Source organism: Apus apus, chromosome 4, assembly GCF_020740795.1.
Source record: "Apus apus isolate bApuApu2 chromosome 4, bApuApu2.pri.cur, whole genome shotgun sequence".
NCBI lineage: Eukaryota > Metazoa > Chordata > Aves > Apodiformes > Apodidae > Apus > Apus apus.
Genome location: NC_067285.1, coordinates 61356115 through 61367404, shown reverse-complemented (window position 1 = coordinate 61367404; position 11290 = coordinate 61356115). Strand labels below are relative to the sequence as shown.

General features: G+C 44.2%; 1 protein-coding gene across 1 annotated transcript in view; it reads left to right on the top strand.

Moving 5' to 3' along the window:
- The first annotated feature begins 2304 nt into the window (after window positions 1-2304).
- Window positions 2305-11290, top strand: part of MCUB (mitochondrial calcium uniporter dominant negative subunit beta) — a 38476-nt gene continuing 29490 nt past the window's right edge. Inside the window, exon 1 of the mRNA XM_051616799.1 lies at window positions 2305-2631. Coding sequence (XP_051472759.1) covers window positions 2521-2631 — 111 coding nt within the window. The 5' untranslated portion in view covers window positions 2305-2520. The remainder of the gene's footprint in view (window positions 2632-11290) is intronic.

Genomic DNA, 11290 nt, shown 5'->3' with positions numbered 1-11290 from the left:
TAGTAAATAATTTCCTCTTTAAAAATGCCTCTGAGAATATGACTTGAAACATAAATCTGAGGTCTGTAATAATTTGCTTGTTTTGCTAAAAGTTTTCTTGCTGGAATTGAGGCCAGTCATGTCTGTATAACATGAAGACAAGAACCCTGATGCTCTGCATCCATAAATCACTCGCCTTGAAATGGCATTTCTTATTGGCAGAGCTTGTAGCTACCAGAAGGGAGGAGATTAACTTGCATTTCACAGAAGAAGGAAGCTGATTCCAAGCTAGTTTCAAGTTGACGTAACCTAACTCCTTGTTACCAACTGCACTGTAAGCACAGTGGGGGCAAGACAAAAGTCTGGTGACTAGCAAGTTATCCCAAAAGCTGTCCCCATTGAACAGCCCTCAGGTCCAGACCTTGTTTTAGTGGTTGCACTCAAGAAATGTTGCCATTTACTGCATTTTATATCTATTTTAATGGTATCTGTGACTGTAGTGATGTTTCACAATTTTTTGTATTTACTGAATTCAATGAGTAGGAACAGCTACATACTATGACAGTTTTATGTAGGCTTTTCTTTGTTAAGTGTTAATTATGTATGGTGTTAGTTTAGAAGTGAAATATGTTATGAATATGTTTTGAGGTATGATTTGAAAAAAAACCTACCTTACAATGGACAGTGAGAACTTACAGTGGAAACTGGAAGACACAAAACATTGCTTAGTTCACAAAGCCAGAGTTTCCTCATGAGGCAATCTGAAGGGTGTGAAACATAGGGTAGGTTTTTCAGAGAGTCAAAGTCATCATTTTAAATGTGGAAGTGACACATGGCACAGCTAGTAAAATGTTGTTGTTTTTCGTGGCATGTAGAAAAAAAAGGTTTTTCATTCCTAGTCCCCTGCAGAAGCTCATATCCACAAGCCGCTGGAAGCGGCAGTGCTTCTTTGCTCCTTAGTGACTTACAGAAAGTAAATGTGGCACTGCAACAACCAAAACGAAGCAATACGTTTTCTAGTGCTGATACTGATTTTTCCTCCTCAGAGACAACCATCACTTTTTGGCAGGAGTATATAAAAAAAAGCCAGTTATCATGACCTGGTTACCTCTGCTTGATGAAACTGTAAATACTCGATCTTGAATAAATATTTTTAACTCTTCAATCCTTTATTTCACCATTAGCAACTCTGTAAGCATTAATATAATTTACTTAATGAGATACGTAAGTCCAGAAATCTCTTACTTTGGGTAAAGGAAAATTAGTCCAATCAAATTTGGGGATTTTTTAATATGATAAGGACTGTGATTGTATCATGTGTTACTGCCTTTGGGAGCCACTGCCTGTTAACAGTGCAACTTCTCTTCTGCTCCTCCCTGGGACCATCCTCACTTTAACAGATCCTGAAACAGGAATGAGCAGCTCAGTGATCTCAGCTGCATAAACTTTCCCTTCCACAGCTCAGAAGATGGACACAAGTGGGATCTTGCTTAGTCTCCTGGAGCCATCAAGTAGAACCATCAAGCATGCAATCGGTTGTGGAGTTTTTCCATGACAGTCTTGCAGTTCTGCAACAGCCCAGTTTCTCAGGTCCTTGTGTCATCATCTGGTAAGGTTAGTTTTGTTTTGTGCAGCATTGCTTTGGAGGAATAAAGGGCAGAGAAAGCAGAGGAATACAACACTTTCCTGGATGTTTCCATGATGTAACACCGTGGCTCTGACGTGCTTCGGTGGTTTGTACAGAACACAAAGACCTACGTTTGTGAGAGTGGAGATTCTGTAGGATAAGGTGATATCCAACAAATGACTGACTACAAAAAGGGTTAAGCCTCGCTGATGGCTCTACTGCTGTAAGCAGAACTTGACAGTAAAATACCGAACTCTGAGTGTTTTCCCTCTATGCTTTGCTGTTCATTTCTGTGGTACCACAGTGTGTGTGTTCCACTGAAGCACGGGGAGTAACAAGCGTCCTGTTCCTCAAGAGCAGGCCATTTGGAAGGTAAACCCTCTAATACTCAGCTACATGAAAGGCAGGTATACGAGCAGGACAGAAATGTATTATTCCCTTAATCTCATTTATAAATATAGTCAATTAAATCAGTTGTCAATGGCAAGCAGCGAGCTGTAGGGGACGGGGCACAGTGCCTGCGTGCAGGGGGCGGTGGGCTGCGCTCAGCCGAGGCAGGGGAGGGCCGGGCGGAGCCGCCCCCGGCCCGCAGCTCATCGCCGCTGCCGCGAACCGGCTGCCAGCCCGGCCCGGCGCCCAGCGGACGGACCGGCACCGGCGTGTCCGCTGCCGCCCCTCCCGCCGCGGGGGCAGCCCCGCCAAGCAGCACGGAGCGAGCAGCCCAGCCCAGCCCCTGCTCGGCGGCTGGCGGGAAGAAGAGGAACAACGTAGAAAACCACCCCGGCCGCCGGAGGAGACGCCCTCCGCTCGGGCTCGTCCACGCCCGGGGTGTCAGCCGGCGCCGCCCGCCCCGAGCCCAGCGCGCCCGGGGGCGGCCCGGTTCCCGCCGCAGGAGGAGGGCCAGGGCCAGGGCGATGCTGGCGGGGCTGGGGCGGGCGGTGCGGAGCGGCTGGCCGCCGGGCAAGCGGCAGCCCCCGGTGCTGCCGGGCGGGTGGGACGGCTGCCCGCCACCCTCAGCGCCTCGGGTAAGACGGGGAGCGGGCGAGGTTCACTGCGGGACAGCGGCGGAACTGCCCCTGGCGTTCCCGGCGCCTCGCCTGCCCTCCCTCCGGCTGCCAGCCCGGGGTCCCCTGAGGCGCGGCGGGACAGCGGTAACTCGGCCGGGCTGGAGCCGGAGGGGCTCCATCCAGGGATCCGCCGCGGGGCCGTTCCGCCGTTGCCTCGCTTCCCTGGGGCCTGGGGAGGGGACGAGTGCGGGACGGGCCCCGGGGCGTCGCTGCCTGGCGAGGGACGCGGTGACTCAGGCGGGGCGGGGGCGGCGGCGGGTTTGGGGCAGCGCGGGGCGGGGGCCGGGGCCTCGGCGGGGGCCTCCGTCCGCCTCTTGGCGTCGTGAAGCGCTTTTCAGAGGTCGCGGAACCTTCCCGACTCCGACCTGGTTGGAGAGCAAGAGGTGGATGATGGGCCGCCGTGTGGAACTGTGAGAAATGCTGTGGGAGCGGAAAAAAAAAGTTTTCCGGCTGTGCTCTCATGGAACTGCGTTGTAGGTATAAAAATAACGAAGTCTGCCTGCTTCTGAGCTTCCCTTGGCTTCAGGATGTCTCATAGATCCTGGAGTAGGAAGGGTGAAGGAAAACAAGGCAGCACCGTGACTTCAAAAAGAGAGATCTGCCAGGACGGAGGATAACGCGGTTCTGGAGTCCCGTGCACGTGCCTGCTGGGAGAGGAGTCAGTTTAGTCCTTGGTGGCTGTTCTTAACAACAGAGGTGCTGTATACGCTTGCAAACGTTGCTGTGATGAAACCCAGCAAAACCCGTCCCTGCGTCCAGGGCCCATCCAGAACAAGGAAGTTGCTGAGACGTGAGGTGACATCCAGAGAAGGAAGGGCAGGGCCCTCTGGCGCTCCTTCGTGAGCAGCTTCCGCAGCTGGGGTCTGGAAACCAGCGGTGGCAGTTGGAATTGAAGAGCTGTGCACAACGAGCTGCATACGTTTTGCTGAGAGCTTTTGCACAAGCTGTTCAGAAACCCTTTTACATAATTCCGTGCTATTCATTTGTCCCACCTTTGTTAATGTGAATGGTATGTGAGGACATGTAAGAAGGAAATCTAAGATAAATATTGACTTAGCCTCCTCAGGTTCAAACACAGTGTGCTAAAAACATCTTGCACCTCACTGCGAGCGTTTACACTGTCATTCAGCACACGCTGATATTACATACTCGGTTTGTCACCTCTTAGCTTCTCCAGAGTATTGCTTTGCAGACAACTGTCATGCATGTCTAAGGCTCTAAAATGAAACTGGAAGCTGATGAAGCTTCAAGAAGAGACACTGCAAAGGAGGGGAGGAGGAAAAGCTCTTGCTTTGGCAGGGCTGCTGTTCAAGAAAGTGCAGAAAAATTATCAGCCCTGTTATTTTGTGGGTTGGAACACAACTGACACATTTCAACAATTCAATTCTTGCACTGAGCAGGTTAAGGAGTGTTGTAATGTTGAGGAAAATTCTCAGAAAAATGTTTAATGCGAGATTTTGTGTATTTCTGAAGTAGAAGTGCTTGAAATACATTAATTAATTGTTATTGCAGTTGTATAGCTCTTTAGATGTCAGTGTAATACAGAATGTCAGATTACATACATCTTGTCCAGTGCAAACACTGTTGTGATTATTTGGGTGTTTGTTTCTTTCTAGCTAGCTCTACAGCTTGCCATTGCTGTCTGGGTGAACAAATATTTTGCCTCTAGCCCTCGAAGGAAAGGTTGGAGTGCTTGTACAGGGCTGAGGAAAGCAGAGCTTGGTCACTTCTTGCCTTTGCACTTGTCGTGGTCTGGTGCCATAGAGAGCCCTGTTCTCCAGCTTGTTTCATGCATTGTTTGGTGATGGGAATTTGTTTTGCCCAATAGCTTTTTTGGGCATCAACTGTAGGTTTCCATTTGTGAAGGTGGAGGTGATAGTTCAGGGGCCATGTGGGGTTGTAGCACATGTACTTACGCATCACATACTGTAAGATGTTCAGGTATAACTGCTGATGGGCAGGTGTGCAAGTACACACTGTATTTGTGTGCTGTGTTTTAGACTAATAATACACTGCTGTGGGGACTAACGAATCATTATTGCATGGCTAATTTGCTGTTAGTCTGTAAAAGCAGGAATTGCTGTCATAAAGAGCTGTATTCTTAAGTGTTAGCTTCTTGGCTCTGCTTTTAGACAAAATCCACAGCTCTTCTGGTGGCTGTGATTAGCTGCTTTGCCTTTGAAGCAGTGATTATACAAATTCCTGTCAATTCTGTAATGCTGAGTTTTGGTTATGTGAAGTTTTTCTAATTTTGTTTTAGGCAGACACTTAGTTTTTCAGACTAAGTGAACTATATTATATTGTGTTCTTCGGGCAGGCTTTCAAATTACATGTAATTTGTTCCCAAAAGGTTGCAGTTCATTTTGCTAGAGTTCCAGATTTGTAATGCTGCAGTTATTTTGCATGTGGTGAAACCTAAAGGTTACCAGCTCTTCTACTTCCTCTTTATTTGCATGTTTTTGACTCCTGCAGTTCTACTGAGAGAAATGCCCTGCTTGCACTGCTCCCTGGGAGGAAGAGCTTCCCTCACCATATCACAGTGGAGAACAGATGTGTTAACACAGAATCAAAGCTTAAAATTGCTGTTTGGTTTTTTTTGGTGTTTTTTTCTCTTTGTTTATTCATGAACCACCCAAGCCAGGAAACATTTAAGAGGCTAGATTAATTTTATTATTTTTTTAGATGATCCCAGTTAGTTTCTCTAGTGCTGAATCCAACTGATCTGAAGTTGTTTTGCTTTTTATGGCCATTCATATATTGGAGATTCCCAGTTTAGTCCATATTATGGAGATCTGTACCAGCATGCCTGTATCACTGGGGATGGTTGGCAACTAGGGAAAATGAAGCCTGAATTACGCAGTTTCTCTTTGCTTAAAACCAGGTTTCTTTGCATTCGTGCAGCCCCATTCCATGTTAAGCTGTTTCTGTCCTATATGAAGATGTTGGAGTGGTGATGTTGGCAAGAATCGTTTTGAACAAGTATGAGTGATGGAACTATAATGAGGAAACTTCAGATTTTTTCAAAATGTGAATTTATTTAACATAGTTCGTTCAGAACTTCTGTATGAAGTTCTCTTAAAGGTGTGCCTCTGGAATACATTGACCAAGGGGAAAGATTGTGTGTAAGCTAGCAAGATCAAGTTGCAAAGGCTTCTGTGAAAAACATTAGGGATTTGTGTTCTTCCTTGATTAGGGTATCACCTATGCTTCTTGCTGAAGGGAGTTTTCTTCCTAGCTGCAAATTGCAGCCAGTAGGAGAGTCATCGGTTTTGTTATCTGCAAAAAGCAGAGTAGAGAGGGGGTTTATTTTGGGATTCTTTTTTTTTTTTTTTTTCAGTTCCCACTGTCATCCACATCTGTCAAAAATGTTTTTTTTAATGCTTTCAGCTGATAAGTTGTCAACTACCCACTTTCTCAGACTGGCTTGAAATTTTTTTCCTGTTCTTCCTGTTAGTTTTTCTAGTTATTCTTCGTACTTTCAAATACCACAGTGCTCCCAGTGTTATATCTATCTGGTTTGGCCTCCAGCTTTAAACAGTCTTCTAAGGGTCTAAATGTGTCCAAATAACTGCAGGATAATTGAAAATGTGGGGTTTTTTTTAATCTAGGTTTTTAATTTTAGCCCTTTCTCTTTTGCACGTACTCTGCTGTCAGGATTTCTAAGATACTCTGTCCCAGCAGCAACCCCAGGACACTCCAGGCAGCTACAGAGAAGTAAATTGTTATTGAGTGTCTTGTGCAGCTGAGTATTTAAAATAAATGTGGTTTTTAAGTTCCTGCTTTGCATTTTCTGCTTACTCAGGTCCTTTGGAAATTGAGATCTGATTGGAGCCAAGAACTGGCAGTAATTTGTGGCTGCTGGGCCATCTTTCTTTCCCTTTGAAAGCCTTGCACAACAGAAGTTAGCTTGTTGACCCAAGTAATGTTTTCTAAACAAAAACCTTGTGTTTGCACTGGCGTATATCAACAAAAACATACAGCCTGCTAAACTGTTTGTTTATAGAAGTGCTATTCACTCTTACTGATTTATAAATGCCTTTAAAAGGCCATTTAGAAGATATGCAGCAGGAGCTGTAGGACAGGTACCTGTCTCAGCAAATTGGTTTATTTGCCTTTAATACTGAATAACAGTATCCCAGAATAACAGGGTGGCATTGGGAATGACTGCTAGCTGTTTGCTGTTGTGTCTTCTCATCTGGCAGCCGGGACGTGACTACATTTGCTCTGAGAAATACACTTTTGGGGAGAGGTGTGATATGTAGCACAGAAATTCACCCTCCTTTGTACTTCAACAGGTAGTCTCATACTGCTCTTCTGCATCTTTTTTCTCCAGCACAGATTCTGTAGTAACTCAGTGGGTTGTGAGTTACTCTTGTATGTGCATATATAATTACCTACAAAACACTAATTGCTTTTGGAGATTTTGGAAATTTCTAACAACCACATTCACTCAGTCTTTGAAACTGGTGTCAATGGTGTGACTTCCCAAAATTGTTGGTGTGTTTTTTCCAACAGGGCAGGTAACAGAAGAGAGACAAACTGAGGTGTGTATGTCAAATCAGTTGATAGAATACTAGAAATTGTTTGCCTTTTCTGAGTGTCAGTAGGTGTGTGTTTTTGATGTTTGTGTGAATGTGGCAGTTCCTAAGAAAGTAAAAGAAAACTAGCTCCTGCGGAGCTGGAAAGGGTGCAACTGTGCTGCTTTTCAGGATCACAGGCTTAAAGAAGAACTTTTGTGTGCTGAGTATAGGCTGTGTGGTACTGCAGAAAACCTAGAGAAACTCTAAAACTGAAATGCTTGTCTAACATTATTATCTATGTACTATTATACTATGTATGATATTTTAGCAAACTTCCTGAAGAGCTTTCTCAAATGTGATATGGGAGTAATAGGCTATGCTTCCCAAAGTTTGGGAAGTAAATTACTCCAAATATACACAACAGGCTTATCATAAAGGAAAATAAAAATTTACATAACTTCCTTTTGATAATGATGATGATGTTGTTTATTTTTTATATATATTTTTCAATTTAGAGTGAGGATAGGAGTAGTCATACCATGAAGTGATAGCTGTATGATGTAGCCTATAGTTAATGAAACAAGTGACACAAAATGATGCTGTGATTTAATTTTAAATGGGTGCTGTGGTCATATAAACAGTTCTGTAAGTGTAAGTAATTTTTTTGTTTCTTATGGGATGAGGAACATCTAAGTCTGGCACTGTTGCTTCTAGCAGTCTGGGCAAGGCTCTTACTCAGTTTTTGTGTACCTTTAAAGAGACTAATGTACTGAACCTCTAGAGAATGTCTGAGAAAATTGCTTTGCAAATGTCTTGGATGCTCTGAAGACTCACCACAAATCACCAAATTGCTGAGTACTTAATGCTGTTTACAAACCTAGTGCATGTTTTAAGAATATGAGTCTTTTCTGATGATGTGTGTTTTTTTTCTTTTCACACTTTTATGTTTTAAAATACAGGGCAAAAATGTAGACTATATTCCAGAGCTTGTAATATCTTCATTTCTGAAGGGGTGGGAGAGGAAGAAAGGGGAAATAAAGATTTTTTTTAATTTGGGTTTTGTTCTTTAGTGGTGAAGATTTCACTTTCTGAAGTCTGTCTTAGACAGCATGATTTTTGGCATCAGAGAGGAAGCAAATGGTACACTTGCTCTCAAAACATTAAAATCTTTATTTCCCCCCTTACACCTTGAGGGGAAATGAGCTGAAGGAAAACAAATGGAATAGCTGGGCTTGAGCTAGGCTTGCTTCTCTAGGACCATCTTCACCGTGATGGCATGCTTGGAAGTCAGCAGCAAAGGTGAATTTCTCATGGGCAGGGAGAATTCCTACAGCCAGGTGGGAAGGCAGTAAGCTCTTCTGAGCCTGGAGGTGTTTCACAGTCACTTCGGTGCTTTGCTATAATGTGATGTTAATTGTCTGTTAAGGGCATGTAACATCAGTTCTTGCTCTGGGTTGTTAACTCCTTTTTTGCTTTTTTCTAGAAAGGTGAAAGGGAGAGACAGGTTCTTTATGTTGCTGCCTTGTCCTCTCTTGCTGTCAAGATGTTGACTAATAACTTGGTGATTAGGTTTACAGGGGGAAGATGTGACTTTTTATAAGGTCACTTCTGCCACTCTTACAACTACTCACTGTGTCATTTCTGGTATCCCAAGCTAATCTGAGGAGCCCAACAAACAATGACATTAAGCTTTTTGTTCTGTGAGCTTGTGTAGGGGAGGCTAGGAGGAGGACAGTTTTCAGGCCTGCAAGTTATTTGCTATGACATTTTTCATCCTCAGCTGATGCATGAGTTCTGGATCATCTTGAAATGGCATCCAATGTGGGTATTCTTACATGCTCTCCTCAATACACTTTGTGCTTGCCAGGCAGACTGCTCTTCAACTCCTGCGATATATGGAGAGTGGCTTGGTCTATAGAAGTACTGCTCTATGCCTGGTTGTAACTGATAAAGCGTATGAGGAATCTGTGGTGTGGTCATGGTGAGGATAGATGGCTTATGGGGAATGCTTGACCCAAAGTCCATGATCCCCAGGTAGCGTTGGGAAAGTGCAGATCTAGACTCCGAGGGTCAGGTCCATCACTAGTAAAATAAATCCTTCACGTTAAAGTGACTCTATTTACAGAATCACACACAAAGAATTGTCACAGTTGGAAAAGACCTCTGAGATCACAGAGTCCAACCAGAGGAAAAAAACAAAACCAAACTGCAAAATCACCAAAAACACACAAGCCACAAAAACCCCACCATGTCCACTAGAGCATACCCTGAAGTACCACATCTACACATTTCTTGAATACCTTCAGGGATGGTGACTCCACCACCTCCATTGGCATCCCATTGCAGTTCGTGACTACTCTTTTGTAAATGAATTATTCCTAATACCAAACCTAAACATCCCTTGGAGCAACTTTAGGCCATTTCCTCTTGTCCTAGCATTATTCACTTGGGAGAAGAGGCCAACACCCACCTCACTCCAATCTCCTTTCAGGCAGTTGTAGAGGGCAATGAGGTCTCCCTTCAGCCCTCTCCAAACTAAACAATCCAGTTCCCTTAGCCACTCCTCATATGACTTGTTCTCTAGACCCTTCACCAGCTCGGTTACTCTTCTCTGGACGTGCTCTAACAACTCGATGTCCCTCTTGTAGTGAGGGGCCTGGAACTGGGCTCAGTACTCAAAAGTGTGGCCTCACCAGTGCTGAGTACAGGAGGACAATCACTGCCCTAGTGTGGCCTGCTGGCCACATATTTCTGTTACAAGCCAGGATGCTGTTGGCCTTCTTGGCCACCTGGGCACACTGCTCATATTCAGCTGGCTGTCAACCAGCACCCCTAGATCCTTTTCCTATGGGCAGCTTTCCAGCCATTCTGCCCTGAGTCTGTGGCATTGCCTCAGTTTGTTGTAACCAAAGTGCAGGAGCCAGCACTCAGCCTTGCTGAACCTCATACAGGTGGCCCAGATCCAACCTGTCCAGGTCCCTCTGCAGAACCTTCCTACCCTCAGGCAGATCAACACTCCTGCTCAATTTGGTGTCATCTGCAAAGACAATGACACAGTTATCTAGTGTAAGACAACAGCTGAAGAAGATAATAGAAATTCTAAATGAACTTTGGTTGGCTGGCTGCCTACTAAAGGTGGTAAGTTTTGCTGTTTGTAAACTAGTTCTCCTTTATCCAAGGTGGGTGGCTGGGGTAAGTGGCCTACAGCTCTGTGCAAAAGTGTCTGGTGTCAGTGGTGTCAGCATTCAGTGGGTGGATAAACAAACAGCTTTGTGCTTGTGTGATGACAACTGGTGAGGAAACATTCAGTACTCCCTCAGACTGAAATTGAAAGAAGATATTTACTGTAGAAATGGGAAATTTATACCTTTTAAAAGCTGCATTTATCATGATGAGCACAGGCAGTGCATTTTGAAAAGGACAGAAAAATTGAGTACATTCTACACAGGCAAGATATAATTTACTTTTTTTTTTTTTTACTTCAAGTAAACAATTTAGAAGCAATTATCTTCACATTTACTGCCTGCTCATTTTAGATCAAAGTTACTTCACTGTTCACGTTCTAGTCAGATGGAGAGAAATAAATTGTCTTATTTTAAGAAATGGTTTGTTTATCTGCAGAGTAGGCAGCAGTTTCATTTTCCTGGTATCTCCCCACTGGTACCTAGAAATAAAGTAAGAGACTGCAAAGCTGATTTAGAGATCACAGAAGCATCTTTAAATATCTTGTATGTTTGCCAGAATGGAGGAAAAAAAATGCATTGCCCTTCTTCCTAGCAAATCAAACTAAATGTATCATGAGGATATCACTTTGGTCAGAGTGCCATGATGGGGAAAAGACAAGTGCTTTCCGTGTACCTGAAGTGCTTATGCCATACTGTTCACAGAACAACGTTCCTATGATTTTGTTTGAGGTTTCTTTTTTCTGTGGCCTGACCTGACCTCTGTACCTTCTCATGCAGACTTCATTATTTGATATTCTGGACTTGATTTTTGAACCAGCTTCTGTCTGCTCTTGACAGCACAGCTGTTGACATATTCCATGGTGCTATCTGTGGAAGAAAGTTTTTATAAATCATATCCCTCACATTTACTTT